The sequence below is a fragment of the Alligator sinensis genome, unplaced genomic scaffold, assembly GCF_000455745.1.
Source record: "Alligator sinensis unplaced genomic scaffold, ASM45574v1 scaffold223_1, whole genome shotgun sequence".
Classification (NCBI taxonomy): Eukaryota; Metazoa; Chordata; order Crocodylia; family Alligatoridae; genus Alligator; species Alligator sinensis.
This window is the reverse complement of record NW_005841936.1, coordinates 1,120,978-1,135,357: the sequence shown is the minus strand read 5'-3', so window position 1 is coordinate 1,135,357 and position 14,380 is coordinate 1,120,978. Positions and strand designations below refer to the sequence as shown.

The 14,380-nt window shown below is 40.8% G+C and overlaps 1 protein-coding gene across 1 annotated transcript in view; it reads left to right on the top strand.

Moving 5' to 3' along the window:
- LOC102380622 (2'-5'-oligoadenylate synthase 1A-like) overlaps positions 1-14,380 on the top strand; it is an 18,525-nt gene extending 4,145 nt beyond the window's left edge. The window contains exons 4-9 of the mRNA XM_025199108.1: positions 413-603; positions 2,280-2,440; positions 3,817-3,941; positions 5,015-5,204; positions 10,616-10,825; positions 14,197-14,380. Coding sequence (XP_025054893.1) covers positions 413-603; positions 2,280-2,440; positions 3,817-3,941; positions 5,015-5,204; positions 10,616-10,825; positions 14,197-14,353 — 1,034 coding nt within the window. The 3' untranslated portion in view covers positions 14,354-14,380. The remainder of the gene's footprint in view (positions 1-412; positions 604-2,279; positions 2,441-3,816; positions 3,942-5,014; positions 5,205-10,615; positions 10,826-14,196) is intronic.

The following is a 14,380-nucleotide window of genomic DNA, read 5'->3' as shown; positions in this document are numbered from 1 at the left end:
GTGGTGTGCAGCAGGCCATCTTCATGTCTCCCAGCCTACTGTAAGAAGTAACTAAACAATTCAAAGGCTGCATTGGAAAGTAAATGCCTCCTAGGTCTGGCCAAATCAAAATGCTTAACCCCCTTAAATCAGAAGCAGTAAGATGAATCAGTAAGAAATAAAAACCTGATTTATTGCACAAGCATGTGATTAAAAACTGAAACTTTACAAATCTGATCAATGTGTAATTGATCATGTGTTGCCATGAGTAGGCCAGCTAACGAATATGCAAGCTTGTACAGGAGACTTTCTTAGCATCTCCCCACAGGAGATAAATTCAACTTAATTTGAAAAAGTGATATGAGAGACCAAGAAATGAGAGATTCTTTCTAGTAAATATTAATGATCAAACTTTAATTTTTTTTCCCTTCAGCTCAAATGTCCACTGGGTTTTCACCTGGGAACATCTTGGAGTATAGAACTCCACAAGAACTACAAGCATTTGTGCAAGAAAAGCTTCGACCTATCTCAGGCCCTGTGAGCATTGCCTGTGCTGTGGAAATAGAGGCAATTATTAGTGTGATCAAGGAATACTTCCCATTGCCAGTAGCTAGTCTAATCAAGGTAACCATTTTTGGGCTCTAAGAGCATTTATAGATGTGATCTGGGAGGTGGGGGAGGTGCTTTAACTAGTTGTCTGCGCTAGTTAACATGCCCAAGCTTCACATGCATCAGTGTCTCCGCACTGAAAAATGGCGACGGGTGCTTTGAACTAAAGCTCATTGAATGAGTTTTAGTTTAAAGCACCTTACCACCATTTTTCAGTATGGGAATGCTAATACAGGTGAAGCTGGAGGCTGCTGGAGCATGTTAATTTTTGCTCTCCAGCAGACACGATTAATCGATTTACAGCACGTTGGAGCAGCCTCGCTGCACATCTATGAGAGTCCTAAGAGAAGAAATAATAGTAGTTTCTTCTCTTGTTCCATTGCAGCCTGTATAAATGTGTCTCATAAGCTCATCTTGCATTGGCAGAGTCCAGTGAGAGAAAGTTTATAAATGCTGAACTTCCTCATGGTTTAGATTTAAGGACTAACCCTGAGCATTATTTGAATTTTCTGTATTTTGCTAGGGTTTGATCTTTCTGTAGAAGACTAGTACTGAAAGACAGAATCCACAAGTTGCTTGTCTCTGAAGTGCATCTAGCATGTTATGCCTTCTCCCTGATAATTGCAGTGGCTCTTTTAGAGTATCTGTTTAATTGGACAAATTTGTTTTCATACTATTTTATATAAGGCATATTGCTGGCCCATTTAACATTCTGGAAACTGCTGAAATGACTTCCATGGAGACTGAAGCCCATTATATCCCTGCAGGACTGGTATAGCACAGACAGAACCTGTACTAGCTTCCTCAGCCCAACACGCCTCTGTTCTGGTATGCAGAGGCCATTTCTGGCAGGGCAGGGAAGAGGACATACAGCCTTCATGCCTGTTTCACCCAAAGCTTCTCTTCTAGCATTAGTGGTGATTTTTGATGCAGGCATCTGCCTATTGAGAAATGGACTTAGTTTGTCTACGAATTATAGACAACTTTTAGTGGCAGAAGGGCCAGTCTACTGTTATAAAAATGCTCATTCAATACCAAATGCAAAAGGACAAGTTCATTGCCATGAGTTAAGGTTTGCTTAGTTGGACTTCTTATACTTCACTGCAGGGTTTGTAGTGAGGAATAAATCTCAAGCATAAATCTATGTCTTCATGGATAGATATGTCTCCTTAAAATATATTTGATAAAAACAGGAGAAGTTATTTGTCATATAATACAGGATGCAGTTTTATTGGGTAGCAAGTTGAATAGTGACTAAGAAGCACCTCTTTTAGAAAATTAAATATATTTGATACCCAATTTCATCAAGGCTCTGGCTGTCTCTTCCTACTCTTAATGGCAGCTCAGCATAACTGGAGACTATAAATAAGGCCACATCATATTAAAAACCCCACCCAGCAAGCCATGATGTGGTCTTGCAATGTGGGGATTGAACCCAATCCCTCTATCCCTAAGGTAGAAACAGACAATGGTGCTTTAAACTCTGTTAATAACCCAAAGCCATTTAGAAAGACCTCTGCATGGGGCCCAAATTCCATTATACTTTTGTAACACGAGGCAATAAACTGCTTCCATGTAGCTGGGCACGAGAAGTTAAAGGGCATCCAAAGCCTGGTTAGCCAGCAAAAGGGAAATGTTTTGTCAAGAGGGGAAAATATTAGTCATCTTTCTGGCAATCTCTTATGTTACAGGGAGACTCGTATATAAAAGGAACGGATACTCAAGTCTGGTCAGATGTTGATATAGTGCTATTTAGTGAAGCCTTTGAAAATCTGGAAGACTGCAAAAAGAAATTGCCAGAGGTTATAGATGATTTAGGAAAAAGACTGAAGAAGTCTTCATGGGCCAACAGGTTTGAATCAAAATGGTTGGGTATAGTCTCTGTATCAGGAATTTTTCTTATGCTGGATGTCACACTGCCATCTCAGGATGAGCTTTACAGGTCTGCCTACTCCACAGCAGTAAAATCACAACATAACAGCCAAAATAGAAAACTGGCACAAGATAAAGCTGTGCTTCTCAATAAAGCCATAGCTAAAATCCCCATTAAAGACTTAAATGGTATCTTGTCAGAACCACCATGATTTCCCTTTTCTCCCACCTGCACCCCTCACTCTCTCACTTTATAGTGTGATGATAGACAACTGAGCTGGACTCAACACAGATTGCTTTTCAATACTGGGAAGTATTGCCCTTCCCCCCACTTTATTGACTACTCATGGGCAAAGTAAGCTCTATTCAAGGTAGAAACAAATACCCAAGTATCTTTTTTTAAGCTTTTGCCTTATTGTGATCCCTGGTGATCCATAAGGACAACTCCTGAAGGCAGCAGACCTAGGGTTAAGGGGAATCCTGTGTCTCCTAGCCAGGAAAAGAATGTGTTGTGGAAATACGATCTCTAGGCTCTGGGTTTCTGGAAGTAAAGCATGAAAAGCAAAGGGTGCGCCCTCATGAATTTTTCTTCAGTGGCAATCCAGCCTAATTCGAAATAAAACCTGTTAAGGATCCTGTCTTTCTTGGCCAGTTTGGTTCACTTCTAATCTTTATTTAACCCTGTTCCATTCTGGAAACTACAAAAATATTCCTTTTGAGTAACAGATTGTGAAATTGCAGATAGATCTCCTCCAAACTTGGAATTACTGCTTCTCGGGACTTTTCTGTGTTCAGGAAAGTGGTTTCATTCCAATTAGGAAAAAAAAAATCATGAGGAACAGAAATTCTGTAGAGTTTGTTTTGGAAATAATAACACTTGGCTCAGGCTAACTGTTTGTCTGTCTCAATTTTTTTCTCACAGTTTCCAAGACATTTTCTAAATATAGCGTGGTTTCATTTTTGTTACTATTTTTCTGCTTTCGTATCTTCATCATATTGCTTTGATTCTTCCTATTGGGCATATATTGTATTCCATTATCTTCTTTCATTTATTCTGTTTATATAAATGCACATTAATTTACTTGGGTTTTTTTATACTTCATTTCTTCTTTCTCACCCAACATTTTCCCCTTGTTTCAGTCTCTTTCTCTTTACTCATTCACTCAAATATTTTGCCTTTTCTCCTTTTCAGCTCTTTCTCCTTTCTTTTGCATGTATGTGTTTTTTTTCATGTGCATTGAGAGAGACTTTCCAGTCATTTGTCTACATCCACAATTCTATATAGCTGAACCCTTACATACTACCTCCCTTCCATATTATGGTTAAGTAATGTTTTATTAAAAATGCTTATGTTAGGATAGCAATGAAGAAAAGGACCCAGTTCTCCTTACGATTTAATTTCAAGTGCTATAAGAATCTCCACAGTCACTCATTTGATATCATGCCCTGTTATGAAATGCTGGGGCCTGCGCCATCAACAGGTAGGTGTTCAATGAAACTTGTTCAAAGTCATGTTTTAGGACTACCTCAGTCTTGACAGCTACAGTATTTGGTTTTGAGGGACATAATCTTTTTGCCTTGCCACATACTAATTATAGTAAATCTCTTTGATTCCATATTGATATGATATGATATGATATGATATGATATGATATGATGCACCTATCCATCCCCAGAAAACACACTCACATAGGGCAGAGGTATTGCTGTACTTAAACAGCCTCTTGTATATGGTGTACTTAGCTGCAAGTTTATGAGATTTCTTTTAACTGATGTCATACCATACTATATGTGACATACTATACTATACCATACTATACTAATTTCATACCATTCTATTTATGTGACATCTCTTTTTGACAACTTCCATGTGTGAAAACCATTAATCTTGACTTAGTGCAAAAGGTTTGATTTTGATACAGAGTAATTCCTCACAGTGATGGCTGTCACATATATAAATCAGGTTCTTATGCAGACAAGTAGATAGTTCTACAGCTGACTGCATAAACATTAGCTGTACAAAGTCAGAAAAATGATGTATGCACCAGGCACTCATTTTGCCACTCATGCATGTATTGAAAGATTTTGGCTTAAGTTGGTTAAAAAAAAGTACATTTATGATTTTCTGTTTTGTAAACAGATTATGCAATGATTTAAAATGACAGAAAAATCAGATTATAACTCAGTAGAAAGTATTATTTTAACCCCATATATGCAGTACATAATTGCTGTCAATCAAAGGCAATATATTAAGCGGTTTTGCAATATGTTTAGGTGAACAAAGCAGCTTTAGCATAATCCTCGTACATAAAAGATTAGATTGGTTAAACGTAATATTTTTTAAATAATGTTTCTGGGTTTAATGTGTTTTTATCTGACTTGAAGTAAATTTAATTTTATTTGGATATAGGAGAGCTCTGCTAATTTTATTGGCTTGTATGATATATGAAAGGACTTCATAGTAGGTTTTTCAGCTTCACTATTAAATCTGATGAAACAAAATAGTAGGGAAGAAAGAATCATTGTGGCATTCTGTATCTCTTGGGGTTAACAGGTTTAAAATGGAGCTTTTACCACAATCTCTATCTCTGCCACGATACTGACAAAATCCAGCTGTACACGATGTCTCTGCTGCCATACCAGGTTGAGTTTATCAAGGAATGCACTGTGCAGGTGAAAGCTCTGATACGCTTGGTTAAGTATTGGTTCAGGACTTCATTTGCTATGCCAATGGAACAAAATAGGTATGTACTAACAGCTGAATAATAGGTAGGCCTTTCCCTCCTTTTAACTCCCCTTTTTTAATGAACAGCAAAGTACTGTAAAACACATCTTATATGATGCATGAGATACCTATATCATGTTTCACCATGACATACTAATGACTGTTTTAAGTCCAGTCCAGACTGTGATATGATTATGCAGCATCTCGCACCAAGATGAGGGAGGAGGAGAAAAGAAAATACTCCACAGCTATGTTAGCACCATTAATATACAGTCTTGCGGTTCTGTTATGGTTAAGGTTATTCACTGGGATAGAAGACTCCCTATCTCTGAGACCTGTGAGACAGATTTAACAAATGCATGATTGGGATTTTTTAACACTATTTCCAAAGTCCTTTCAGCCGAACAGAATAGCTATGTGTAAAGCAAATATGGTTGACTAGGCTGAGCTTTCTAAAATATGGGACATGTGCTGACTTCTTTTATACCAGTAATCAGAGCAATTAGTTTAGTATGTAGGAGGTATGTATATTCTGGAAGGCAAAGCAAGGGAAGGGTGACTTCTGGATCAGACCCACTGGATCTTGGGTTCAGTTGCCAAATAGTCCCTAGTGTTCCTTTATGACCTGGAGCAAGCTACTTTAATTTTATTTATAAAATGAGAATATAATATAATCTTGTTTATAAAATGAGCAATGATAATATGCTCCTCTATAAAGACCTTTTGAGGATAAATTAATAAATTCACCCCAGGTTAGAATCTTTAGATTGCTCCCACTTCTGTACTTCTGTTTCCATTGACTTTCAGGTGATTCTTTGCCTTCTCTTTTTCTCCTGTTTTTTTCCAGAAATAAGTCTCTGACATCCATTTAGATTCTTTTAAAACAGCTTAATTTTTTTCTTACTCTACAAAGCCCATTTTTGGGGTGTGCAAAGTGGGCCATATTCAATTTGGATTCGGATTCAGCCCTATTTTGGGGACAGTGATTAGATTTGCTGATTTAGATCACTGTCCTGATTTGATTCGGCCGAATCCAAATCTGAAGATTCAATTCTGATTCAGAGAATCAGCGATTCGACCAGCTTTAAATGTTTTTTCTACATATCTCGAGGTACCAGGCATGACTTGTGAATGCTGAGATGGTGGGGCAGATGCAGCATCCCACAGGAGCGCAGTGGGGTAGTAGGGTGGGGGGCGCCACATGCTTGCCACGTACCCGGAAATGGACCGGAAGTACTTCTGGTCCACTACTTCCAGGTCCACTACTGAGCATGAAGAGGACCCCCCCGTGCCCCTCTGGCTTGGCGATCGGCCATGGGGGGGATCCCAGGTGCCCCCCCAGACCCAGGAGACACCAGTTGCCAAGCCAGGAAGGCAGGGGGTCCCCTGTGTGCTCTGCAGCGGACCCGGAAGTGGACCAGAAGTGCTTCTGATTCACTTCCAGGTTCACCATTGAGCAAATGGGGGGCCCCCCTGTGCTCCTGTGGGACGCTCCATCCGCCCCACCATCTCAGTGTTCACAAACTGCCTGGTACCTTGAGGTATGTAGAAAAAAACCATATAAAGCTGTGTCTACATCCAAATCATTGAATGTCTCCGAATCTCTTTGAATTAAATTGGAGGCTTCCAATTCCATTTAGAGTTTAATGGGTCTCCTGATTCAATTCCCATTCAGAGAATCAGCTGCCGAATCGGGCCTAATCTCCTCTGAATTGAATCAGCGACTGAAGCTTTACACAGCCCTACTTTATAATAGTTTTATATTTTCTAAAACCCTGTATTTTTCCCCTTTCAGTCCATTTTAGTAGAGCAGTTAAATGAAGAAGTATGTAACACTATATAATATTAAAGTAGAAGCAATTTGGTGTTCTAATTGCTGCCGATCTCCTGTTCTGAGATGTGATCCACACAAATGATTCATTTCCAAGCTTGTAATTAATTCAGAAAAATCCCAGCAATCATACTGTTTTCCAATACAATATCTAAGCATTTTATCATACCATATCACATAATATACTATGAGGGGTAAGAAGAACAACAGTCAGAGACATCTCATATGCAGGAAATAATTAATGAATGCTTAGTCACTGCATTAAATAATTTCACCAATTTCAGCACAAGTTTATGTTCCCAGAAATTCATACAAATTTAGCAGGTAATAGCAGAACTCTGACTCATAGTTAGCGACTCATAGTTATGTGGGCATATGGACTGGATTTGCTTCTGGGTTTGCAGTTGCAGGAAAAATACTATGAAGGAAGGCACATCAAGAGCCATATCACCAGCTTCCTCAAATGAAAAAGTGGGGAGGAGGGTGCTGCTGGTGATTGAGGAACTATGACCATGACCTTTTTAGTGGTTCAAGGTGTTTCCTCTGCAGCCTACTGAGACACATCTTTTATGAAGACCTCAATGGAAATTAAGGCTGTTTTCTCCAAGAAAGCTAAATACTCTTCCTCTTTCTGCTAGTTGCCAGATCCCATGCTGGTGCAGAGAGGTACATATGACATTTTCTTGTAGTCCTGAGGGTACTGGTAGGAAATCTGGTCCCCAAGTCTTGTGTGGATCTGAGAGTAAGCTCCACATGCTGAATCAAGTGATGATACATAAGTGAAGGGTTCTGTGCATCTTGTGTGTGGTGGAGAAAGAGACCAAGAAGTGATAAGGTGAACAAAATTGTGAATACCACAGTGCTGTTTGTTTGATGTGTTACATTAGTAAGGGTATACAATAGATGAGCTGGCAGGTTTCTACTATCTCTGTATGCTACGTTTCACTAGAGAATGACCTTTCCTTGACATTGAGAGGAAGTGATTGTTTTGATAGTGGCGAATTCCTTGCTGTATCCAATCACTGCTCTTGCTTTGGTGGATTCAAATTCCCTTCATGTTTGCGGGAGCTAAAAGCCACTTTCATTAAATTATTTAATATTATCGTTTATCATAGATGCTTAGGAAATAATTCCACCTAATAATTTATTTATGCTGTAATAAATGTCCCATTTATGTTGAAGATGAATCAGTTTAAGAAAAATGTATACAGAACAGTATTGTGCTTACTGTATGCATTATGATTCAGATGTGCACTCTGTTCTGCATAGTGAATAATATGAAACAACATCCTATATGAAAGGCCAGCACTCACTAAGTCTACCACCCACTGGGAAATTAACCCTCTCATTAAAAAGTATACACAATGCCTAGATCCATTGGGATATCAAAGAAAGTTCCATTTAAATCAGTAAGACTATTTCCCTCATTTTCATTAGGTTCATTAAGTTTCAGATGATGCCCTTTGTCATGAACTTATAGTATTTTGAAGTGTTTGTGGAATATCTTGCAGGTTTTCTCAAATCCATTTTACTAGTATGGTGTGTGGTCTCTATGCATAGGTAGTGCCAAACTGTATCATAGATAGTGCTTAGCATCATTATGCTTACGTGTATTAAGGTGGCAGCAAGGGTTTAAGGTGGTATGTGAAGGTAGGAGAGATTGACTGTAGGACCATGTGTGGGGACTGGACTTGCGCCACAGGACCAAAAAAGTGGAAACAGCTTCACTACCCATGAGGATATTCTACAGTGGGTGTTTTTAGGTTTTCCTTTTGGAACAGTTAAGAATCCATTGGGCCAAGGAGGACCCTGTAATCCACACAAGAATAGTCAAAAGCTTAGTTATTAGGGCCTTTACTAGTGATGTGGGAAGCCAAGATTCAAATTCTGGCTCTGTTTGGATTTTGGTGTCTCACATCACATGGGCTAATTGCTGGGCTATTCTGGGGTGTCTTTCTCTCACCAAATAATTCATCCTGGATTGAAGAAATGTTGTTTAAACTGGTGTATATGCTCCAACAATTCATTTGCTTGGATTGGAATTTTCTAACAAAACAATATAAATAATTGAATCATTCTCAACCAGCTCTAATTATGGCTTTGTAGCCCCCAGGGAATTTACACTGGAGAGTATATGAAATTTCCTTTTCTTTGATATATTTTTTTATCTTTTGGAAATGTTTTAAGGAACCTGATTTTGTCATATTTGCACACCATCAAAGGGTGCCTATACACATGCTCTGACGTGTTCTAATTAGTATGTTTTAGAGCAGACTCAATTAACTGAGTCTGCTGGAGCGTTCCAATTAGACGCTCCTGTGTGCTGCAGCATCCTGTGTATTCAGTGTCCCGTGTTTCAAAATGGCAGCAAGGACACTAATTAAAACTTGTTAAATGAGCTTTAGTTAAAGGGCCCCATGGCCATTTTGATATGCAGAACACTGAAATACACGTGATGCTGCAGCATTTTAATTAGAGCAGCTCTGCAGGAGCACTTGTAGACACCCAAAGATGTTTAAGCATCAAAGGAGTGAGTTTCTGGAACAATCTTAAAACAAACTAGTTTTAATCTGGGCCTAAATGGTTTTATGGGAAGATTATGTGACATGGTTGCCTGTAATAGGAAGGGACTGGACTCCATAACCTCAGATGTCCCTTTTAGTCCTGGATTCCTAATGTTTCCAAGATGTCTGATTCTCCCTCTTAGGCCATGTGTAGATGAAATGAGGGGCATGTGTGAACAACACTTTAAAGTGGGTTAAATGCTTTTGCACTGCTTTAGTGGTGTTGGTGTTTGCACGTGTCAGTGGCATACTGTGCAGTAATTCCAGTCACTGTTGCAAATTTGGTGGTATAATGCACCTTAAATGACTTGGGCTGCAGCAAACTAAAACTCCTCCAGGGAGATTTAGTTTGCTGCTCTACAGCCGTGGAGTGAAGCACCGGGCTCCCTGCAGCTCAGGGGCTCCATAGGAAGCCTGTGCAGGCAGCCTGGCAGCAGCCCAGGAAGGCAGGCTCTGCCCAAGAAAAGCAGTGAGCCTGATCTTTTTGTTTTCCCCTGGAGCCTGCCTCCTACCTGAGCTGTATGGGGGCCTGGTACTTTCCTTTGCAGCTGCAGTGCCCCCCGGGACTGTCTGAGCCGGGGGCCAATGGGGGCGGGGGCGCCACTGCCATGGAGGGAAGCACCAGCCTCCTCCCCCCTCCCTGCCCCCGCAGCCCAGGGACTGCTCCACCTGTCAGCAGCTCGCCCTCTCCTCCCCGCCACCAGAGGCAGGTAAGTTCAGGTATGTGCATAATATGGGGGTTTAAAGGGCCCTAAATTGAAATGGTGTTTGTAAAAACCCACTGCTTCAATTTAGGGTCCCTGTTTTATCTATACATGCCCTTACAGATTAGTTTTCTTTTATAAGAAAGAATAAAACAGACCTTCCTGTTTGCCATTGAAAGGGAGTGCTATATAATGCTTGTAGCAGATAATAGCAACATGAAGTATGAAGTGATTTTTGCTCCTTGTTAGTGTTTGTTTTACTTGCATTTTGTTTGTAAGAGTTTCCTGTGTTCACTTTGTAACATGCTAAGTCTCTGTTCTGTATATTTAGGTTTCGCAGACTTCCTTCTTCCTATGCTGTAGAGCTCATCACAGTCTACATCTGGCAGCTGGCTGGGAAACCAATATTTTTCAGCCTTGTTCAGGGCATGAGAGCTATTCTAAAACTCCTGGTCCGGTATTCTGAAATCTGCATCATTTGGTACAAACACTACAGCCCCCATTGCACAACTTTCAAAAAGGTGTTGAAGAAACAAACCAGGTAACAATATGACAAATTCTGCCATCATTTTAATATACTCATAATGCTTATATTTCTGTATAGCTGAATTTGGTTTTCTTCCTCTCAGGTTCATGGAAGGCAAAGCAAGCCTCCATTAAAACATGAAAATGTCTTTTTTAACAGGCACATGGTGCCTTCATAGTTTGTGTCAAAACAGTTTTGGGGGCATTTCCCTTAGAATTATAGTTACGGTTTCGGTACACAATGTGACATACATCTCAGAGCATGGACCACTCTCGCATATTGCTGCACAATGAAGGACAAAACCCATGTAATCAGACTGGCTGATAAGCAGATACACAGGCAAGGAAACATGCTTCCCACCTGCTCAATAGACTTCAGTAACTTAATTATAGGAAGGACATCTGAAAGAGTGAGAGAAGGCTGCTCTGCATTTTGTGAAGATTCATTTGAGACATTTAATGGTTTGGGCATGATGACTGTGAATTCTCCTTACAGGATAATGACTTCCTTCAGAAGACCTCCTAAGAGCTATAGAATAGCTAAATGTTTGCTAAACTATCACTTCCAGTGGTAGCTAACATCTTTGTTCCAACTTATGGATTTTACAAATACTATGGCCAATGTCAGGAATGTCAGCGGGGATTAAGAATCCTTCAGAGTGAAGCTTCCTGTTTGTTTGTGGTGTTTTTCTTTTTCATATGCTGTTTTGATCATGCCTAGGAAGGACTATGAGGTCCTGGTCCACAACCAGGGTTCTACAGTAATACAGATCATTATTGTGCGGGTCTTGTGTGCATGTTAATTTTCAATTATGTAATTACATGTTGTGTCTATTGATCATATTCCTTGTAGAAAACCTTTCATAAACAGAGGGGCAGATCAGTAGGGGGTGCTTTTGTGTGGTTGCACCTCTGTTTTGGCCCATGCTGTGGAAGCAGCAGCTGGGGACTTTTACCGAATCAGGTAAAAATCCATGTGCGCCCCCACTCCCCCCCTTCCTTCCTCATCATTCTCAGAGGCACATCCCCTTTTCCCACTCACCACTGCTGCTGTCCCCTGCTGACCCAAAGGGAGAGTGCCCCAGAGCCCCTCCAGTCAAGCTGCATGGTCCTCCTCCCTGTCTAATCTCCCAGGGCGTTCCTCACTAGACTAGGTGCACAGTCAGGGAGGAGAAACCCACTCACCACTGCCATTGTCTCCAGCTGAGCTTGGCTTCCTGTACAGTCCTACTGGAGCGGAGCAGAAGCAGCTTTGGAGCTTCTCCCACCCCTGGGTCAGCTGGGGACAGTGGCTTGGCAGGTAGGGGAGAGAAAGAAAGGAAGGGAAGGGGAGGGAGGGGGCACCAAGAAAGGGGGGCAGGATTCTTACTTGATTCAGGATTTAAAAAATGTCTCTGGCTGTGGCCTTTACAGTGTGGTCTGCCCACCCTAGTGTGTGGTGGGGAGGCTGGAAGAAGGAGTGCAGCCTCCCCTGAAGTGTTGATCACTGCTTCAACACTCCCTTTTACAAAATCCTGGATCTGCCCTTGCATATCCATGATGCCAAAAATTTTATAATAGTTTTAATATTTATAATGGTATGAATATTGTCCTAATAATCTCATGCATCTTGACAGAATTCTTAAGTATTGAGCTTCCTTTTCTGGTCTACAGTATGCATTTTAATAATTTTGTTAGCACTTGTGCTACATATTTTCTCTTCAATCAGTATTCCAGCTTTGGATAGCAGCGATTCAGAGAATGTAGTTAATTATAATCTGCAAACCAAACTACTCTGTATCCCCTAGCATTTTTTCATTATTATTTCCTTAATATATTTTATCTGTTTGTAGGTACAATCTAGTTTGTACTTTTCATATAAGTGAGTTGTGTACGGTATATTCAGTATAACAGGAACTTGCACATGTTGAAATTTGTAGAAAATGTTGTGAATGTGATATATCATGGTCAGGCTAGATGATCTGTTCAGGTCCCTCCTGACCCTAGCTACTACGATCATGAAAGATGCTCATGAGATGCAGTTAAAGCTGCATATGCATATATAACTACCATTTTTTTCTTTCACGTACTTATTAAAAATACTTGTTATTTAAATACTAGCTTGAAGAGAGAGAGAAACTGGAAAAAGTAAACAGATGATGCTATGTGATGCCAATAATGAAAATTAGTTGAGAATGAAAAGCTCAAAACTCCTCCTGCCTTAACTTCATGGCCCATGCATTATCAAATTCACTCCAAACTGTGCTTTCTTTGCTCATTGAGAGGGTAAGCAGGCCTCTTGGGAGGCTTGCTTAATGTATAACTTCATAAAGGAAGGAGCAGGAGGATGGGGATATAAGAGCCCTTCTACATGTGCAGATAAAGGCAAGTTGGGCTCGAATGTGCAATCCACGAATCATCACACATGCATGGCTAGAAGTGTGAATGTGGGATCACATATTAGATCCCATCATGACTTAGTGCCAGTGCAGGGGGGAGCCTGATCCTGGGCTCTGCCCTGCATGTGCACATGGCAGGAGGCATAACGGTGAGATCGTGTATTAGATTCCATTGTACCTTATTGCTGGTGCAGAGGAAGCCTCATCCCAGGCTCCCCCTGCACTGGCAAGAAGCAGGCACTCATGGCTGGGAGCCCCATTGTGGGGTTGCTCTAAGGGTTCTCCCAGTCTGGGGGTGTGTGGTGTGCCCCTACAGCTGGAGGATTGCAGCAGCTACCATCTCCCAGCCCTGGGACTGCGTGGGGTGCCCCTGTGGCTGAGAGATCACAGGGCAGTGCTGGGACCCAGTGTCCACAGTTGAGGGACTGTGTCCCAGCACCATGGAGTGCTGTTGGGACCCTCAGCTGTGGGACTCCTAGCCTTGGCTGGGCATGGTGCACCCCTGTGGCTGGGAACCTGGTCAGTCATTGGGGCTCCCAGCCACAGGGGCAGACCCTGCTACATGTGCAAATTAAAACTGCATAGTAACCAGCTGTAGAGTTAGTACAGATTTTTGAGGTCTAATTGGAGCTTTTTATGGCATGATAGCTACTTTGCACATGTAGCTGGTCTCCACAATTAACCACTTAATTATGCAATTATTGTAAAGTGTAGAAGGAACCTACATCACTGTTAAGGACACTAGTGAAGTAGAAATAGAATAGATGAGGCAAAAATCCAATGGTGTCTTATTTTAGGTACCGAATATATCTTCAATTACCTTGATTTTTACAATATATTTGAAACAACAGTTTTCTTTAATTTTAAGATAAAAACAGTTACTTACTCATGATACTGGACTAACTCTGCATTGGCTATATATCTAAATCAGTACTATATTTGAGTCATACTAAATGGATCTCAGATTTGGTAGTGACATCTATATTGATTCTTATCTTTTCTTTCTCAGGCCATTTGTTTTGGATCCTACAAACCCAACTTTTAATGTGTGTGAGAACAGCAATGCCTGGGATGAAGTGGCTCATGTAGCAAGACGGAGCCTTCTTAAGCCTCTTTTTAATGGTGTGCCAGCAAAGGAGCCCTGGCTTTTTACAAACAGCTGGTAAAAAACAGACAGGCTGACACTGTCAGTA